The sequence below is a fragment of the Dermochelys coriacea genome, chromosome 1 (assembly GCF_009764565.3).
Source record: "Dermochelys coriacea isolate rDerCor1 chromosome 1, rDerCor1.pri.v4, whole genome shotgun sequence".
Classification (NCBI taxonomy): Eukaryota; Metazoa; Chordata; order Testudines; family Dermochelyidae; genus Dermochelys; species Dermochelys coriacea.
In genome coordinates this window covers 314,703,969-314,725,640 of record NC_050068.2, presented here as the reverse complement: position 1 = coordinate 314,725,640, position 21,672 = coordinate 314,703,969, and the positions used below count along the sequence as shown (strand labels likewise).

At 41.2% G+C, this 21,672-nt stretch overlaps 1 protein-coding gene across 1 annotated transcript in view; it reads right to left on the bottom strand.

Annotated features, from left to right (window-relative positions):
• Window positions 1-21,232, bottom strand: part of MAPK11 (mitogen-activated protein kinase 11) — a 48,618-nt gene extending 27,386 nt beyond the window's left edge. The window contains 6 exon segments of the mRNA XM_038394309.2: window positions 2-3; window positions 254-365; window positions 1,937-1,995; window positions 3,098-3,165; window positions 3,168-3,226; window positions 21,032-21,232. Coding sequence (XP_038250237.1) covers window positions 2-3; window positions 254-365; window positions 1,937-1,995; window positions 3,098-3,165; window positions 3,168-3,226; window positions 21,032-21,144 — 413 coding nt within the window. The 5' untranslated portion in view covers window positions 21,145-21,232.
• Between the last annotated feature and the right edge of the window lie 440 nt (window positions 21,233-21,672).

Genomic DNA, 21,672 nt, shown 5'->3' with positions numbered 1-21,672 from the left:
CTACTCACGTGTGTAAAGTCAAACTTGTGTGCAAGTATTTGAAGAATTGGGGTCTTGTCTTTAGTTCTGAAAGGAATCTGGGGAGTTCTAAATTTACTATGGTTTATAAAAATAAACCACCAGAGATGTCATGAGTATTTGTAAGTCCATTCAGCTCTGAAAATGAATTTAAATATTGCCTTGCAATGAAATATTTGTTATTACAACATTTTGGTTGCTGCGTATAAAATAAATGCCATCATGCAGTGTGTACCTTAAGACCTCTAAGTAACTGGTAGATGAGAAACTGTATATGGTCGTCTGTTAGCTTCTGGCACTTTACAATGTTATTCAAGTCAGCACCCATTAAATTTGTCACAAGATACCTGTAAAAATAAAATAACTTATTTATGACAAGCAGCAGGTAAATCTAATTTGTTTAATTTCATACTAATTACTCACTCCAGTGCATATTCCTTCTCCATCCATCAATAGTGAGATAAAAATCCCCTCCTTCCCAAAATTAGGAGTTTAATAACCTGCCAAGCTAAGAAAAGATCCTTACAGTCCATAAGACATTTAATGTCTTTTTGCCAGACAAGTTTGTACAAACTCAGTAAGTTGGGCAATTTAAGAAAAAATATCATATAACAATGGCAGTTCATAGCCATAGGTCAGTGTATTCTCACTGCAACTGTAGAAAGCCAAACAACAATCATAGAACAAGAGAATTGTTGGCCAGGAAAGACCACACTAAATCTATCTGGGTTTCCATCTGTTCCCACTGAAATCAAAGGCAAATCTCCCATAAAAAAGTCAGGCCTGGTTTTGCTTGTAAGGCTCCTGCTGCAACACAGATTCCCTTCAATGAGTAGAGATGGACAAAATGAGTCTTTTGGGAAATTCTGATATTTTGAAATTAGTTTTCATCCTAAATTGGGATGAAAAGTCCAATTTCACAGAATGGAAAATTCTGAAAAATTTCTATTTGGAAATATCAGAATGTTTGATTCTGTATTTTTGACTAAAACAAGAACATTTTGACATTCCAGAATCAAACGTTTCATTTTGGTTTGTCAACCAAGATTGAAGTATTTTGTTTTGACTCTGTTCAACATTGAAATGTATCCACTTGAATAACTATGGTGTCTCATGGGAGCTGTATCTCAGGTACCTCATGCCCTTATCACATGAGTAATCCCATGAATGGGAGAGCAAGGGTTATGTGATCAGACCCCAACATCCAGGCTACCTATAAATGACTACGTTTTAAAAACAAACATTTGAAAATCAGTTTTTTATTTATTGGCACTTCAAGTGTTCAAAGCATTCTATCAACTTTAAACCAATTAATTTACTGGCTCTGCCTTCGATTCTAGATTCTGAGAGTGTAATCCTGGCCCCGTTGACATCAATGGGAGTTTTGCCATTGACTTCAATAAAGTCAGAATTTCACCCAGTGTTTCTCCTAAAAGATTGAGGGCCTGATTTTTCTCTCACTTGTTCTTGATTTACACTGGAGTAACTCCACTAACGTTAATGAAGCTACACTAGTGTAAAACTAATACTAGATGAGACGAGAATAAGGCCAAGAGATGACATCACCCACTGCAGAATATTTTCCTGCATTCCTTACATGGCTGACGTCACACATAATGGCTAGAATAAACACTCCACATCCAAAATGAGGTTAAGGTGATCAGACCACAAATTTAGTGGGACATAGAGAAGATCAAATCACATGCTGGGTACAGTAAGAGTCCCTGCAATCTATTAAGTACCATGCCCTAAGAATCCCTTCCCCTTTTTTGAAAAGGGGACCAAAGGCACATTAGTCTCTCAAAGCTCATTTTGGCTGTAGCTAGAACAGAAAACTGTGTATCTGTTTTCCAGCAACACTGCAGCATCTATCTTCATATCTTACCAATTAGTCACACTGATATTAAATTTTACTTACACTTCATTAAAATTTTCTATTGAAGTTGCTGGTGTAAAAACATCTAGTAATCCTATAACCTGAAACAGAAAAGGGGATCTCCTTTTATTTCAGAAATTCATAAGATAACACATCATTTACGCTAGTTGTCCTTAGAATCCCTGGAATTATGCATATGAACAACATGATTTCACCCTGAATATTTAACAAAACCAGCATAGTAGTTGGATGAACCTGAATGGCGATGAGTGGTTTTTTGTTTTGTTTTGTTTTTTGCCATGAGAAGAAAAATTATCTCTCAGGGCAAACCAAAATTATATTACTTTATGAAAAAATGGAACAAGACTTCAGACAATCTAAAGTCAAGAAGGAAGAGCCCTAATCTCCCATTTGTATGAACAAAATTGTATAGAACAATTAGTGTATGATTTTGATTTGCTTCTGTTGTACTTAAAGCTAAGTAATGCTTTACATGTTTTCTTGTAACATGTTTACTGAAATAATTATAACCTCCCTCCAGCATACTTTTCAATCTACTGTAACACCACTTCTCAACTATGAGTATTGAGTAATTTCCTCTCAGAGACTGGATTCATTTTCATTTTAGTTTAAGTCTGGGAAATTAACAGCGTTCAGACCCTAATTCAGCAAGGTACTTAAGCGTCTGCCTAACTTTAAGTAAATTGGTAGTCCCATTGAAATTGATGTGACTAGGTTTAAAGTTAGGCACATGCTAAGTACCTTGCTGAATCAGAGCCATAAATCCTAGCAGTCTGCACCCAGGTCAAAGACCAAACCCAGTCTTCTGATAAGTATGTTATATTCCCATTAACTTCAGTGAGAGTTCTCTGAGCATATATGAAAACAGAATCTGGCCTTAATTTCTGAGTAGAATCCCAAACTGACAAATGCAGATCTGAGCTTTATTTAGGTTTGATGCTTTACTCTGCCCTTCTCTACTAGTGTAAGAACACATTTTCAACAAAAGACACTTTGCTAGTGTCTATTAATATCCATTGACTTCAATGGAATTAGGATCAATCCCTGGAACAGCAACTATTTCTTGGAAAGGCAGGAATCACATATACTTTACCAATATAAGTGTAGGTAAAGTAAGTTAAACTTTGGTTTATAAACTTTCATTTATAGAAATAGAATGCAAAGTACAAATTCTTCACTTACATTTTCATGTTTCATGTGCTTAAGCAACCTAAGCTCTCGATAGGTCCTTCTTGCATGAATAAGTGACTGAAAGGTCTTGAAAGCTTTTTTACTGCCACCTTCTGTCTTGTTTTGGTATCATAAGTTGAACTAAGAGAAAATTTAAAAAAATTAAAAAACATGATCTACCCTGGCATTGCTAGGCAAGGCCTCATGATGTAACAGTCCAAAGACAACATGAGAAAGTTTGGGTTTATGATTCTATTCCTCCTGCTTTATCACCCGAAAGTGATCTGTGGGAGAGCTATTTGGAGACAACCTCCAATATTTAAAGATGGCTCTCTTGCAATCTTCCTAACAAATTGCCAACTCCTAATATTGTTCATCCCTAGGTATTACCCTGTCCCCATCTGGCATGGAAAATAACCAGAGAATTAGCTTCATTAATTTTGCTTTCCAACTCCTGCCCAAACTCAAGTCGCTCTTAGGGAATATAAGGATTTGAACTCTAGCCCTTAGTGAACAGACTGGAGCCTTTAGTAATTATAGGGATGCTGCCACACTGTCTAGCAAATATTAATTATCCTAGCGAGCATTTGCATGGTATATGACATCTTCACAAATCTACGGACACCAAATTAAAATTTCAAAATAGCCACCGTCAGACTATAAAAGTTACCTCAGGAATCACTACTAACAAACAAATCACCAGTATAAATGAACATACATGCAATTAAGGCTCCAATCCCACAAACATTTAAGCGTGCACTCAATTTTACACATTTGAGCAACCCACAGTCTTCAGCGGGAGTACTCAGATACATAGACTTAAGCATGTATGTAACCATTTGAAGGAATAGAGACTTAATTTTCAATACAGTAGCAAGTCTATATAACCAATAGCAAGCCCCAAACAAATACTGCTCATTATGTTGTGAATGAGGGAAAAATTGGTTCATTTACACTTTATCTCCTGACAATGCACAGGACATTTGAAAACTATTTGTTCGGTTAATCAATAATCAAACTCTACCTCCCCTATTTAATACCATCTCTGCATTTTTACTTTCCCATTAAAATAAATTCAGTTCAGCTAATAAAACTGTGAAGTTTCCTCCTGAGAGTGTTGATAACACAATCTGCAGTTGCTGGAGACAGCATGAGCATAAAGAGATAATCTTTAAACACATTATTTTACAGGAAGCCTTTTACTGAGTAACAAATCTAGTTGAAAATTCAATAACAATAGTATGTGTAAGAGTGAGATGGCAATGGTTAGCAGTCATATATATAAAATATATGACTATATATTTTAATGGCTCCCAAAACTGTGCTAAGAGCTCCTACATAAAGACATAAATTTTGCCATAAGTAGTTCACAAACTAATGCCCAGTTCCTGTACTCTATGTGGATGGAGCTCCACATTTGCATGGCACCTCACTGAACTAAATGGAGCTCCATGTAGGGCGGAGGTCTACTCATCTGAAGCCCGTCGTAGGATCAGGACCTCTTTTCTGACTCGACGCAAAAAAAAAAGGCAAACAAGACAATGGGGTAAAGTAAAGGAGGACGAACCAGGGCAACATCAGTAAGACTGTTAGTCTCTAAGGTGCCACAAGTACTCCTTTCATTATACAACTAGTTTTCTTAGATTACATGGAACTCAGCAAAGGCCAATGCAAAGCAGGATGGAGCAATGAATTTGTTTTTAATTATAATTACACTGAAAGAGGAAGTAGACTTAATCAGCAAGTTTTTGGTAGGGATCAGCTAAGAAGTGAGTCAATCATGACATGAATGAAACAAATAAGTGACTATTTAGTCAGATAGTTTGTAAGCATCACAGAACTGGATCTTCAAGAGGGATTTAAAGGTGGAGAGGGTAGTGGCTCTGTAGAGCACTCCAGAAAAGAGACTCCATGAGTAAAGGGAAGAAAGCACAGGCAGTTGCAGGAAAAGGCTGGCATCTCCGGTGAGGAGGAGCAGGCAGAGCGATATGATAAGAGACTTGGCCTGACAAGTTGGGAGGCAGAGTTATGTAAGACGAAGGTGATTTTCATGGCTATGTTTTTATGACTGGAAAAGGGGACGATGTGGATAGGAGTCAAGAGAAATATGTAGCCACATGCCTCATTAGCATGATGAGGACTAGACCTAAATCCTAGGGTGAAATCCTGACCCCACTGAAGTCAATGAATGAAATCTATTGATTTCAATGGGGCCAATATTTTACCCCATGTCTCCTCAGGAATACCTATTCTTCACTTACATTCTAGCTCTTTTAAACTTAGCACATTTGTGAGGAAAGAAATGGATCCACAGGTGGCTTAATGCTTACTACCGTTTACTGCAGAGCACTGCCTAGCAAGTAACTAACTTTATTTGTGCCAATGCATAAACCTTCACTCATACTGTCGCTGGCACCCGAAAGCCTTGCAGAACCTGGATGTTCTGTACAAGGACTTAGGAAGACCCATCATTCTGATAACATCTTCTCCTCCATCTTCAGTTCAATTGTGGGATTCAGTAACTTGATAAACACTCAACTTAGTGATGGATTGCTTTCTACCATTTGAATTAGTCAGAGCTTTCAAATGGTATAAAGCTTTGCTTTTTAGCCTCAGCAGTTCTTAAAACAGCAGGTGCTTAGACCAGATTGGAACAGAATGAGGGAGAAAAAGCAAGAAAAAGAAAAGTAGCAACCAGAGTTGTGTGACTTTTAAAGCGAAACTGTGCATATAAAATGCCCATGATACTCAGCTGGTTTAAATTGGCACACCTCCTGTATAGCCAATGGACTGCACCAATTGCTGATCTGGCCCATTATTTTTGAAGTGTTTCTCTCACTTGTCTCACCAGCACCCCCCATCGTTGGATATTAAAACTGAAATTTATGAAATCTAATTTCCTTTCCACCATTTAAGCTCTTCACTGTTTGCATTTCATTCACCTTGGACATGAAAATAAACTATTCAATTTTGTTACTGCTGTATTTTTAGTTTCACTTTCTGGTTCTCAAATGTTAGCAGGCTGCCGTGGTGTTCAGGCTGCAAACACTGCTGGGAAATATTTCTTTAAATGGGCTTTTCTCCACAGAAATTCAAAAGCATTAATTTATTGAAAACATTGCCATTGATAAAAAGAAAAGCAGTACTTGTGGCACCTTAGAGACTAACTAATTTATTAGTGCCACAAGTACTGCTTTTCTTTTTGCGAATACAGACTAACACGGCTGCTACTCTGAAATTGTCATTGATGTTATTTTTATAAAAGCTAACTCTGGGACCTTAAATTATTTTAGCAGTGTCCCTTTCAGATGTAATCTCAGTCAACTCAGAACTCTCAGAGGTTATAGGTTTTTATTTGCTATCTGGAAGTGGTCAAGAGATACCAAGCTTGAGCAATAGTGTTGGAGCAACAGTGTTGTTTGGCACTGTTCAAAACCTTCTGTTCAGTGTAATTTTAAATCACTGCTTAATTTAGGGAGACTGTTTCAGTGTTGCTTACTCTCCTTTTCTGAAAGCCCCAGCTGCTTAAATCAAGAGATTATGTGAAAAGAAAAGGAGTACTTGTGGCACCTTAGAGACTAACAAATTTACTCGAGCATAAGCTTTCATGAGATACAGCTCACTTCATCGGATGCATTTAGCTGTAGCTCACGAAAGCTTATGCTCAAATAAATTTTTTAGTCTCTAAGGTGCCACAGGTACTCCTTTTCTTTTTGCGAATACAGACTAACACGGCTGCTACTCTGAAACTTGAGATTATGTGAGACTCTGTGCTTTCACTTCCTAAAAAGTAACTTTCCAGACTTCATGGTTGCAGAGAAAAGCAATAACACATGAAGCAAGAGTAGCTGAATGAAGAGTAGCTCAGAAACCAAAATCAAATGAAAAGAACGCAAAATGTAATATTTTAAAACAACCTCATGATTTTCAAACCAATTTCATGATTTTAGAATCCTGATTCATGATTTTGGAATACTTGGGATTGGCAATACAGCTGTTTATAAATAAAAAGTGTGGTTTATGTGGTTTATGCTTATGAATTGCATGACATAGTAAAAAATAATTTCATGATCATTTTGAATTCTTGGTTTCTTTCAGTATGCTTCTGAATCAGTTCAGAAAACGAATGATTTTATTTTATAGCATTTACTTATACACATTTACCATTCCCAATCATGAAATTTGGTTTCTGTACAGTTTAATGAATGTTATTATTTTATTCATGTTATGCCATAAAGGTGAGAGAAAATGACAATGTGTTTAGTTTTTATAAATAAAAAAAAACCCTGCTAAATAGAGAAGATCACAAAGTTTACAAACATCAGTGTCTTGGAAAGGAACCAGAAGAACGCTCTTAAAGCAGCCACTGTTTAGCGAATTATGGAGCGTTGTTCTTGGAAGAGCACATACGCCTCAATCCACCAAGGAAATGTGCCATAAGAGTCAATTGGCAGCATGGCAGAATCAGGAGGGGCTATGTTACATTCCCAATGTTGCTTCCCAATGTAAAGAAGCGAGCTTTCCCATTGTCAGCTTTGGATAAGCAGTGCCAAAAACAGACAAACAATCAGGGAACTGAATATTCCTCATCTCATCCCAAACAAATGCTTTATTATTTTATGGCAGTTCAAGGAAGTTAGTGAATGCAACTTCAGAGAGCCACATTTACCCTACAAAGCCAGAGTGCTTCTTTGTCTACTAGGAACACACCTTAGGTACGGTACATGCCTACGAATAATCTAAAAAATAATAAAGGTTGCAAGACAAAAGGAGAGAGGATGAGTAATAGTCTGCAGCGAAACAACATTAATCTCATTGCTCCAGGAACACCCTTACTTCACCCTACAATGGTGATGTATATTGTGGTTTTTATATATTATGGTTTTGCAATGCGTATCACTTGAATATTGTTCCTACATGCCTATGTAATGCTCACAGGTATGTAAGAACTTTAGCTTTGCTTTAACTCCAGCACAACTAGTGTCAATTATTTAAGATGAATTACAGTTAGATCTGAATGCAAAGCAGCAAACAGCTATTATGTTAACTTACATTGCTATAAGTATAAACTATTATAAAATTGCACATATCTGCTTCTTATTTTTATTTAGTCATGTCCCTTAGTTTACTATCAAAGAAGCCTAGTTCTTAACTAAAACATTACCATGTCCAATATAATCTATTACCAACACAATTTAAAATAAAAAATCAATATACTAACTATACTCAAGCTTTGGGCTACTGGAAGATCTTTCTTAGTCTTTGAGACCTCCATCCTGCAAACACTTATGCATATGAGTAACTTTACACATGATATCACACTAAAGACTTTTTTGGGGGACGGTTATGACATGACTGAAGTCATTTGGACTAACACATGTAAAGTTACTCATGTGTGTAAATGTATGCTGGGTTAGAGCTTGGAATGGTAGCCTCTGTTACTGCAGGGACCTGTGTATTGCATCTTATACAGCTTTTGAAAAGACTGCCAGTGCTTAGTAATAAAGATCGTCACCATTGCAAAGCTAATACTACTGAATCAAGCTGCATTTTATTCCACCTTTCATGGAAAAAGAAAACTGTCAGGTAGCTGTAATTAGGAATACAAAACTATAATTAAAACTGTCAACTTCTAAATTTACTTTTTTTTTTTTTTTAATAATGCCATCAAGATGCATGCATAAACCCCAGCAGTCTAATGTCATTTACATTACCACGTCCTTCTTTTCCCTAAGTCCGTCCATATCTTGTTCGCTCGCACCATAATGGTCAAAATTTCCAGAGGCAAGACTTGGGCTCCTAAGTCACTTTTGAAATCCCACACTTAGGCCATAAATATAGACTTAAGTCTAGAAAATGTTGGTCATATGCGAAATTAGCCCCGATCTTGCAAGAGCTACATGCAGCCAGGTGTTAGATCGTAAAGGTCTTTGGGACAAGGGACCCTGTTTTACTCTATTGTTAAATTGTCATGCTCTTTTGCACTGGATAAACAATTAACGATGTTATTAATAGTTACAATGCTGGAACACAAAGGAAGCTGCTCAATTTCCAAAAGCGGCTGAATTACTGTACTCTGCAGAAAAGTATGCGTATTTTGGTATTTGTCTTTACTGAAGTTGTAGTTCCCCAGAGCATCATTTTTATAGTTACTTTTTTCACCAGAACTCTATTTGCACTGGTCAGGCCACATCTGGAGTAGTGTCCAATTTTGTGCCCCCACTCAGAAAGGATGTGACAAATTGGAGAGAGTCCCGTGGAGGACAATGAAAATTCTTAGGGGGCTGGGACACAATGCTTATGAGGAGAGGCTGAGAGAACTGGCTTATTTGTCTGCAGAAGAGAAAAGATGAGGGGGGATTTGATTGTGGCCATCAACTCCTTAAGGGTGCTCCAAAGAGGATGGACTAGGCTGCTCTCAGTGGTGGCAGATGACAGAACAAGGAGCATTGTCTCAAGTAGCATGGGGGAGATGTAGGTTGGATATAGGAAAAACTATTTCACTAGGAGGTGCTGAGCACTGACATGGTTACTAGGGAGTGATGGAATCTCCATCCTTGGAGGTTTATAAGGCCCGGCTTGACAAAGCCCTGCTGGATGATTTAGTTGGGGTTGGTCCTGTTTTGAGCAGGGGATTGGACTAGATGAACTCCTGAGGTCTCTTCCACCCTAATCTTCTATGATTCTATACTCATCCCTGGTAACTTGAAGTATGCATGAGATAACCTATTCGACCTCTTAACTGCATATTTCCTTGTAGCACCTCTTCATTTGACCAGCAGACCTGTTCAACTCTGTCTGTTGCCGCTCACACAAAGAGCATTCACTGGACTTGGTCCTCACCAAGCACTGCTCTCTTTCTGATCTTTCCCGCTCTCCCAGCCACACCTGGTCTCTTTCAGCATGACCCATCAGTGCCCCCTTCCCTCCCAACACTGTCCTGACCATTCGTGACTTCCAATCATCAGCATTGATGACTTCTATCTGTTCTCAGTTCTCTTTGCCTGCCTTCTCTTCCCTGTCTTCCATTGATAGGTTTTGATTCTCTCAATTCTTCACTCGCCTCCATGTGTTGCTTTTCCTTCCCATCACAAGCTTTGCCTACCAACCCGAAGCTCTGGCTTGCCCCCCAACATCTGTTTCCTATGCGTTCTACTCTTGTGCTGCAGGGCATCTCCGATGGAAACCAATCCAGCTGACTTCCTCCACTATGAATTTGTTCTCACCTCTTTCTGGTCTACCATTTCCTAGCTGCTTAATTGAATCGATATCAATCCAGCTACCTTACTGCCACCTTGACTTGGTCTCAAACAGCGGTCCTGCACCGCCACTAGTCTCGCTGCACAGGGTCTTACCAATTCTTTCAAGAGAAAACTGACAAATACAATATGACGTTCTCTCAACACACCTTTCTCCTCTTCCCCCCTCTTCCCCCCGTCCCTCCTAAATTGCTCTTCTTCCATGGCACAGCAGAAGTCTCACATGCGTCCTTTTCTGACCACTCCCTTGCCCCCAGTGGACCCATCCAATTTCCTGATCTCCCTTGCACCCACTCTCATCCTCTTCCTTATTCTTCTCCTTCACCACTCATTCTCCCCTGGCTCCTTCCCCTCACACACAAGCCTCTGTCATCTTAAAAATTGTTTTAGTCTCTTCCATTAAAAAAAACAATCAACCTCTCTTGACCCACTTCCCTCTCCAACTACCACCCCATGTTCCTTCTCCCTTTAATTTCTAAGCTCTTGAAACATGCTGTGGCAGTCGCTGTCTGGAGTTCTTGAATTTCATCCCTACAGTCTCCAAGCCAACTTCCAACCCTTGACTCCATAAACTACTCTCAGTAGTCACCACTGACTTCTTCCTAGCCTAAGCTCAGAGCCAGTACTCCATCCTCATCCTCAACCTGCAGCTGCCTTTGCAACAGTTGATCACACTCTTCTTTTGAAATCTTGTCCTCCCTTGGCTTCCGTTTTTCTGACCTCTATGGGTTCACCTCTTACTTCTTTAATCATTTCAGCATGTCCTTCAAAGGATCCTTCTCATCCCCTTTCCAACTTTCTGTTGGGGATCCAAAGGACTCTGTCCTTTTACCTCTTTACTCCAGACCTGTCTCCTTCTGTCCAAACTAAAATCTCAGCTTCTCTCTCTGACATCTCCTTGTGGCTCTCTAACCATCAGCTCAAGCTCAATGAGGCTAAAACAGAGCTCCTAATCTCTTTCTGTCCCCTCCTTCCCTCTATGCTACCTCCTTTCTCGATCACTGTAGACAACACCACCATCCAGCCAGCCACTTAGGTCCATAACCTGAGCATCTTCTTCGACTCAGACCATTCTCTAGATCCTCACACTCAGGCCATGTCTATGTCTTGTTAATTCTGTCTGCCTCTCTAAGATACTGCCTTTACGATCCATCCACACAGCTAGCACTCTCCTCCCGGTTCTCAGCATCTCACATCTTGATTACTGCAATATCATTTTTTCTGGCCTTGGCAATTGTAATCTTGCCCCACTCATATCCATTTGTAACACTGCTGCAAAGATCATTTCCCTAGCCTATAGCTTAACCATGAAACACCTTTCTTTGCATCCCTCTGCTGGCTCTCCTTTCTCTAAAGGATCAGTCATAAGCCACTTGTCTTCACTTCCAGGCCTTTCACAGCTTATTCCCACCTTATTTATCATCTCTTATTAGCTATTGAAATGCTGACTTCCACCTCTGATCAACATAATGCCAGTCTCCACAGCCCCCTTATTAAATTTTCAAACAAGCAACTTCATGCTTTCTCCATGCTGCCTCACATGCTTGGGAGGAGCTCTCAGAAAAAATCTGAATAACTAATGCATTATCCTTCTTCAGACCCCCCCTGAAACTCTCTTTTGCCATGATGCGTACAAAAAACATGACAACAGTTAGGATGCGGGTATGCTGTGACCACCGCCCATCATGCTAAACAACATCGTCTCATTGTTTCCTTGTCCACCCTGTAAGTCTGTATCCACCCTGTCTTGTCCCATATTTAGATTCCATGCTCTTTCGGGCAGGGACCATCATTTTGTTCTGTGTTTGCACATTGTCTTTCACGGGGGAGTCTTGGCTCATGACTAGGGGCTCCCAGGCTCTGTGGTAACAGAAATGAACAACAACAAACAGCAGCAGCAGCTATAATTCAAGGTCCCCAAGCAATCGGAATTCAGCTGTGCTAGTGTCAAGATTCACCATGAAATGGTGGAGACTGAATGAGAGCAGGAGGATTGAGTCAAAAACCCAAAATGGCAGAGCTGTCACAGAGCAGAAAGAAGGCAGACTCTGCTCGGTTCATTTTTCATCATATCAGGATTGTCACTCAATTTCTACCAGGAAACAGAAATGTAAACTCAAGGGAACAAGTCAGTCTCGAGCCTGTCTCCTGGCAGGAGTCCTTCTATTTTCTCTACAAAATGTGTTAGAAAAAACCCAAATCCTCAGCACTAAGTGTCCCCTTGCTGCCAAAGAGATGTTTTTTGTATCTCCTTTGCCAGTCTTGCTTTGAAATCAGTCTACAACACCTATAAGTAAGATCCATCTTGCAATTCACGACAAAGCTTTGCGTAGTCATCTTCAGTGAGAATCATTAACCTTTTTAAAACAAAGACCTCATCAGAACCAACATAGATGTCAGCAGAACCATACTTAGGACCAAGTTTAGCCTTGATGTAGGCGGTGCCCTCCAATGAAGAAAATGGAGATAACCCTTGCCAGGGCTGAATGTAGGCCCAAATCCTGCAAAGGGATCCCAGTGAGTGCACCTTTCAGACTGTTCAAAGCCCACTTCAGTCAACTACATCTGCAAAGGCCAACTGGTGCAGATCTGATTTCAGAATCAGAGCCTTTGCCCTTGCAGACCCTTCAAGACTTTGGCTTTCAAATATCTATATACAAAAAGTGTATGTATTACTCTGAAGTATGATCGCTTCTGTATTCTTTTAGCATTCAAATAAACAGGCACTTTTACAAATGACACAAATTACAGAGGTGATAGAGTAGCAGCCGTGTTAGTCTGTATTCGCAAAAAGAAAGGAGTACTTGTGGCACCTTAGACTAACAAATTTATTAGAGCATAAGCTTTCGGAGACAGCACTTCATCGGAGCAAAAAAAGCTTTCGTGAGCTACAGCTCACTTCATCGGATGCATTTGGTGAGGAAAAAAAAAGCTTTTTTTTTTCCCACCAAATGCATCCGATGAAGTGAGCTGTAGCTCACGAAAGCTTATGCTCTAATAAATTTGTTAGTCTCTAAGGTGCCACAAGTACTCCTTTTCTTTTTACAGAGGTGATGTTTTCCTTAAAGTTTAGTGTTACTGTACATTTAGTGTTCCTGTACATTCACGTACATTTAGTGTTACTGTAATTAATGCTGTATTAATATTTCCATTTGAAATAGATATTTGCAGTTGGCTTAAAACTACCATAAAAAGGTGCTGTGGGCTAAAAGTCCTCAAATAAGATCTTAACTCAGGAGTGATTCTATTTTTAGCCAAAGGTGATTTACAGTCTAACAATTTAGTACAATTTTAAAAAATACCAACAACCTCCCCCGCTCCTCCCCAAACACTACTTAATGGTCTCCGAAGCAGTTTTGGTGCTCTTAACACTAAGACAATTTATGAAATGAGTTTGGTAAGCAATTACTTTATAATTTAAGCCCCAGTCATGCAGTTCACTGCATCCCCAATTTTAAAACTAGTAGAATCACAGGATCAGGACCTTAAACTTTAGAAGTTGGGAGCCTTAATCCTATTACTTCACCTTCCTTCCAATGCCTCAAAACAAAGACCCAATTCAGGAAAGGATCTCTTTTCAGGATAGTATGTAAGCTTAACTTTAAGCAAATGCTTATGTTTCATTACAGTCAATCAGACTTAAGCATGTGCGTAAGTGCTTTTCTGAATCAGGACATATTTTATTATAGTCTGTGGAGAATGAAAAAGTTTGAGTATTTTTTAAAACAAAAATATGCACCTCAGTTACCGGTGTGATATTATCCTGTCTAAATATGTACAGTTAAATCAAAGGAGGTCGTAAGAAGGAAACCAACAGGAAATGAAACAGTGGCTAAAATAAGGTGCTATCATAAAGAATATCAAGGCTCCTTGAGGAAACAACAGCGAAACTATTGATTGGGGAATAGCTGCCTGGCTCCAGCTAGTCTGGCAAGGTGTACTTTTCCCAGATCTGCACCTAGGATCCAAAGAAAGCTAAAACTTAAAACATGCTGTCCTAAAAGGGAGGGGTGGGAGAAGTGTGGGTGGTCAGCACGCTGACAAGGAGATCCACTAGGGGAGACAGTCATAAAGAGCATGCTGCAGAAGGCAGTCTGTGCCTCTCCCAGACAGAGATGAGGTTAACTAGGCAGAGGAGAGCTTACAAAAGCTGGCAAGCAAAGATTAAGATATAGGTATGGGGAAATATGCATACAGGCTTTCTCACGTTTACTGTTTGCACTGCATGCTGTGTACTCTTTGAGTGAATAAATAATGCTTTATTGTGAAGAAGCTGTTTTCGAGTCACTTTATTCAGCTGCTGTCACAGGCTCCTGGGGGAAAAGTTTTACAGGTGGCAAACTCAATTGGGCCTGCTGGGTTAACAAGGTTGGGAAACAGGGTGGGGCTGCAACCCAGACCTCAAGTCTAAAGGCATGTCTGCACTGCATTTCACTAGTGTCAGCATGCAGGGCATGGGCACATGCCACGGTAAAGAGCCAGCTGTATCCACACTGTGTGTGTAGCTACCTATGGCAGTGAAAGGCTCTGGAGGCGTCAGAACCTTTTCCTGCTGCCTCCCAGTGGTGGGGTATACCTGGCCTTTGCGGCTCCCTACAGGAGGCCCTGCAGTCCTACTACACCCCACCCCAGGCATCAGCAATGTGGGAGAAACAGCAGCAAAGGTGGATTCTCCAAGCCTGCCTAGAGAGGCTTCTCTGGAGCAGTCACTTTGGAAACCACAGAAACCTGGTTCTCCAAAAGTTAGAGGGGCTAGCAACAGTCAATCTGCGCCTGGCTGGCCTAGGTAGAAGGAGCTACCTGGTCTTAGCTGCTCTCTGGGCAAAGGAGCCAAACAATCAGACAGACTTTATGACTGAACTTACTTAGCTGGGATTGCAGAGAGAGACGGACCTGAGCACACTGGCCCTGGGATAGGGCTGGAGATAAAGGGGGCCTAGTAGGATGAGGCCCAGGGAAAAAGCACCAAAGGATTGAAGTCAGCAGTACATGGCTGCTGTGTACAGGACTGGAACCCAGAGTAGTGGGTGTGCCCAGATTCCCATACCAGACACAGGTAAAGTAGTGCAAGCCCCAAGAAGGAGACAGAGCTTATTTGGGAGCCCGCACAATGGGCTGAATTTAAAGGGGCCAGAGTTGGTGCTGAAGATTCTATTGGGGGCAAATAGACTGTTTATTTTTTGGATTCTTTAGTACTCCAGAAAGGTTTCATTGGGACTTTGCGACTTGGCCAAAGGTTGGCCGGCAGCCTGCAGGAGGCGCCATGGGTGAGAACTGATTGTGGTACCACACCCAGCCACTTGGTAGCACTCAAGAAGTGAATGACCCTTTACTCTCCCGTTGCCAAAACTTTTCCTTGCTGCTGGAGCCTTTCCCTATGTGAGGGGGGGGCTCTGGCAGCTGGGGAGCCAGTGGGATATCACTCTGCTAAATATAGCTGTGTAGATGGGGCAGGCACGGCGTGGGCACGTAGACAGTCATGTAGTGTACATACCCTAATGATTCAAGTGTGATTTTTACCCAACTCACCTAAGAGCATCTTACCAGCTACACTGCCATTTAACCCTGTGCTAGGGGATGCATACAGAATACATACGTTACATACAGACCTAGCACAAGTATAAATAGCAGTGTAGATAGCAAGGCACTGCTTTGGTGCCTCGAATAAAGACATGCTTGAATCCTGTGTGTATGTACCCGGCCAGGCTCTCTACTCACTCAAGCAGTGCCTCCCCATCCACACTGCTATTTTAACAGTGTAGTGGCCCATTGCCACAGGGAAAAGCTCTGGCAGTGAGGAAAGGCTCTGGAAACTCCTGCTAACAAGCCTTTCCCCACTGCTTCCCCTTGCAAGAGCCTTTCACTGCCATGTGTAGCTATGCATCTCAGTGTAAATGCAGCCTGCTTTTTTCTGCTGTGTATAGTTACATGTTGCCACAAGAGGTATACAGTGTAGATTGTAGCCCAAGAGTATTTGGACCATTGGCTTGAAAAAGGTCAGGGAAGCCAGGCCAGTGAGTTGAGAAGTGCACTTGAATGGGATAAAAAGGATTGAAAACAAACTTGCCCTGTATTCATGACAAATCCAATTTTATTTTATTCTTCCTAGAACAGAAACAAGATGCACTTCAGTACACTTTCCCGTCCAAATGGACAGATATTACAAAATGAACTTTGGAACACCGGGGAGGTGAGGATACAAAGTTAATAGAAAAAGTGTAGTTTAAATCCAAAATGGTTTTAAAACTCACAGAGTAGGGATGAAATCTTGGCCCCATTAAAGTCAGTGGAAGTTTTGCCACTGAGAAGTTAGAATTTAACCCTCGATGTTTAATGTGTATGCATTTCTTCAAGAAAGGGATCTGTACTGAGGATGCTAAAATGCATGATATTGGTGTAACAGTTACTCTAATTTATTTTTATTATGATATGAGTGGTGATAGTTAAAAGTTGTATAATAGTTTCTATTTTAATCTCTAGTTATCTGTCACATACAGCTTCCTGAAACATTCACTTTCTGGGCTGATATGTTTATGCTTGGTCTCTGCACAAAGACATTTTGGGGGTAAGTTTAAAACTAAAACATTTCAGTGATTTTTTTTTCTTATTTTTATATATTCAAAAACAAGTTTTCCATTATATAAAAATCCTTGCAACTTTTTAGAAATGCAAACAAACCCAACTCTCCATGATAAATGGCTGGGCCTTGAAAGTGGATATATGGCATCATGTAAATAGCCCTAAGTGAGAAGAAATGCAATGGAGTATTACAGTGAAATTTGTTTTTTGAGTAAGTTATGACCCTTTGAAGTTTATGGGACCTACATAAACAAATAAGATATGGTGTGTTTTTGTGCTAAGCTTAAAAGACCTGATCCTGCACCTATCAAAGTCGATGATAGAACATCCACTGACTTCAATGGGTGAAGGCTAAAATGCAAAGTTCTCAGCTAAGGAAGACTGTGCAGCCTACATCTGCAGAGTTAACTGATGAAAATACAGCAAAGGGGTGCAGTGCCTGAGGCAAGGACTCCACAGAAGTTCTTTGCTCTGAAGTCCAATGGGGTACTAGGCAGGTGCTATATGCTTTGTAAAGTTTGCAGGAACGAGCTCCACTCTGACGTACCTTCAGTGTGAGGAGACTAATCTCTGTGGGTCAGAGATTATATTTTGCATCTGGTACAACATCAAAGCACGTTGCCAGTATTTAAATAAATACCTAGTGAAAGGGGTTGCAAAACATTTGTTTTATACCAAAATCATTTTGAGCTATAGGACCACAAAAACACCTGGTCTCTCCCCCCTTTATTTCTAACTCTACTTTAAAAAGGTACATGTAGTCATACAAAATTTAATTCAAAAAAAGTCACTCCAAGGCCGAGAAGTTGTCTGATAGAATCTTCACTCACATGATTTAGCCCAAACATATTGAATGCAATTACAACATTTTTTTACCCAAAAGTCCCTCAGATGCAAGTAACAAGTTAAATTAAAAGGGGAAGATTTGCAGGAAACAGTTAGCCTGAATTAGAAAGGAGGGGAACATCTTACTACGAATAAAGATTTGTTCCAGTACTGTTAAGAAACATGTGATTCTATTAAAAACTTTGATCCTATTTCAAAGCCAGTGTTTGGATTTCAAGACTATGGCTTTAATTCAGCAGTTGCTTAAATGCAGTTGATTTCAACAAGACTTAAGCATGGTTTGAGTACTTTGCTGCATAGGGTTGGAATTAGTCATATAAGGGGGCAGAACACATTAATCAACATATTACTGATTCCATTGTGTGGAAAACATTCAAAATATCAATGGATATTAAAATTATTGTACAATGTTTTTTTCTTTTCTTTTCACAGACCATGAATCCTTTTTTCACAATGATGGGCTTTTGTTCACATCCATAGTCTCACTGGGGTCAACCGGACTACTCATGGAACAACGTAATTCTTTGGTCCAAAAATGAATATTTTAGCAATAAGCCCTTACCACTTTCATTTCATATGCACTTCCCTGCTTTCTCTCTCCTAATTTCAATGCTTTCCCATTTGTCAACAGCTAGGAATTCCCTAGCATCAGTGAGCGGGCAAAATAAATAGCAGAAATTGTAAATTCTACCACAGCTGAAAACAAACCAGCTGTGCAACATCTGAAACACCATGTTTCGATTTCCTTTATTATGACTGAAAAGTTTTTGACATTACACTACAGATTTTTCTTAGAAATATTTGAGCTTAAGGAAAAAGGACAGAACAATCAGGTGCAATTAGAAACTAAGAGGCTTGTTTTCCAACTGCAAACATAACGTAGTTCTCAAACTAACAGAAAAAACCCGAATCCTCAGACTAAGAGCTATTTTAAACTACGGTTTAAACAACTTAGGAACAGAGATATTCACAGAATTGTGCCCTTAGTTGGAAGGAAATGTATGAATGATCACACGGATTTTGTAGAAAAGGAAAAACCTGAAATCTAGTCAATTCTAGAAAATGAGTTAAGAGAACTTCTAGTTACAACACCCGCCCTAAGATCCCCTGCCAATAATTTTGTGTGCGTGTGTGCGCGCGCACGAGGGGGGGTGTTAATCACATTTTCCTATTTTAAAAATGTTTCTCTCTCCCCTGTTGTGTGAAAAACCCAAACAAAAAAACCCTCTGAAACTGACAATACAGGGAAAGAGTGAAACTGACCATTCAGAAGGTTTTGTCAAATGCACAAAACAAATCAACTGGAAACAAAATTGAGAACTTTTTTTATTAGCGTCTTTGATTATAGTCATGATAGAGGTTTCATTGTAAATAGTAGGTAAAATAATTCAGATAGAGGTATGGTTTTTAAACTGACAGTGACTTTTTAAAGAGTTAGTTCTGAAAATGATTCCAAATTTCTACAAATATAGTTAAAGATGAATCAAATAGGAAAATAGCTTGATCCTGCAGGACTGGAAGCACAAAGTAAATGAATTCTGTTTGATAGATAACTGAGCAATTATTAAAAATGGAAGTGTTTAATGGAAAGGACACATCATGGATCCCTGCACAATATTAATAGTCTACAGTCTTTGGGTCCCATTCTGCCATGACTTACAATTCGACTAAAGTCAGTGGGCAAAATTCTGTTCTCATTCACACTGGTGTTGATCCAGAGTAACTCTACTGACTTCACTGATGTACACTGGCATATCCAAGAATTGAATTTGGCCAAATGAGGCTGTATGGGGTATAAGACAGATCAGAATTTGACATGTGCTTCTCCATATATCCTACTGATCACCTCAAATAATGTTTACCACTATATCATTCTACTTATTTCTTTGTTCTCCAGTTCTGTGCTGGCACTCTGATTAACCTGTTTGCCAGGAATCACGTAACTCATAGAAAGGAGGTATTATTTCAGACACAAATATGGAGCAAGTGAGTTGCAGGCAAGACAATAGGTCACACAATAACCCTAAAACAGGCATGACAGAATGCAATGAAGCTTCTCATAACATTAACAAGGAGAACTTTGCTATTCATGCAAAAATCTCTCAGCACTAACACTCTTACTCTTCTCTGCCTGACTCTAAAGCAGCAGCCAGGTTTTATTTCTGATTCACAGAGACAATGACTCTGCAAGATTCCTGGTAGTGTTGCAATTTTCACCGAGCTAAAAGTGCACATAAAATGAAGGTTTCCTCCTTCATAGATGGATGGACTCTGTAAACAAACTCCTCATTGTCTCCCTACACCTAGAAACAGGTTTAAATGAGCCTGGAGGTATTTTTAGGTGAAGGGCTGGGGTGATGTAACAGTGTTATATCAACTAGTGAGCAAGCTACTGAAGGGGTGGAAAAACAGGGGCTCTGGTGATTCACCCACCTAAAGTTTGGTTTAAAGAGAGCAATGGTAAGCGGTTCGAAAGGCGGCGCCAGTCACCTTCACCCCCTAAAATGAATGCACCAGATTCCCCCCACCCCACGGCAGTGTGAATAAAAGAGCCATCCTAGCAAAGTTTAATTCATGCATGCTGCTCAGCAGTGAGGAAGGTCTTAAACCTAGTCTGGGGGAAGCCTCTTTTTAGCAGCCGGAATGACCCAGGTTACCCTTAGCAACCCAGGAGGAATTCCAGAGCTCCACATTATTGTGAGAGCCTCAACTCCAGCTCCCCCGCCTCCTAACCCTAGTGGGGGGGCGGGGAAGAGAAAAATCACACCCACAGACCCTCTGTGTAGATTATATCGGGTAGGAAGCCCACAGGATTAGGATCTATAGCATACATTCATCTAAAGAGCCTGGGGGCCACAGGTGCTGGATCTGGGGGCGCTGCCCCACCCCCTGGCTGGAAGGGCTTTCCACCCTACGGAAGGTTTCGAGTTTGGTTCAGTGGCTCTCAGCACCCCCACGGCCACAAATTGCCCCAGCGCCCCTGCCTATGGCTACATTGCATCGGCGGCGATCCCGCCGAGCTCCCCCCCCCCCGCTGTTACACGCCCGGCCCGATCCTGCGCGTATCACAAACACACCCCAGTGCCGGCCTCGCCAACGCCAACCCGGGCCTAGCGGCTCCCCACGCAAACGGCTTCCGGGCATTGTTGGCGCCCCCGCCACAAGGGGGGCAGCCGGGCAAATCTCGCCGGACGGGTCGGGGAGGGGGCGAGCACGGAAGCTGTCCCTCCGCCCCGGGGGCCCGCCCGCGCCCGGCACCTACCACACAGAGCCGTAGGCTCCGGAGCCCACCGGGGTCAGGCTCTGGTAGCGCTGGGGAACCTCCCACACGGTCTTGTTCAATTCCTGCTTGTAGAAGCCGCCTCGCTCGGACATTTTCCGGAGCAGCCGCCGCAGCGGCTCAGCAGCCCGCGCGCTCCAGCTGCAAAGAGCCGCCAGCGGGCGGGACCAGGGGAGGGGTAGAGGGCAGGGGGAGGGGAGAAGAAAGAGGCGGGGGAGGGGAGCACCTAGAGAGGTAGCCAGAAACGCAAGCCCAGGGCCAGTGTCACAGTATCTCCCCCCGACACACACACACACAAGGAGGACTTGTGGCACCTTAGAGACTAACACATGCATTCGAGCATAAGCTTTCGTGAGCTACAGCTCGCTTCATCGGATGCATTTGGTGGGGAAAAAAATCTCCCCTCTGTTTTTCCCCACCAAATGCATCCGATGAAGCGAGCTGTAGCTCACGAAAGCTTATGCTCGAATGCATGTGTTAGTCCTAAGGTGCCACGGGTCCTTTTCTTTTTTGCGAATACAGACTAGCACGGCTGCGACTCTGAAACCTACACACACACGCAGGGTGACAGCAAGGGGCGGGGCAGCATTCCTCCCCCTGACCCTGGCACAACCCACGGGCAC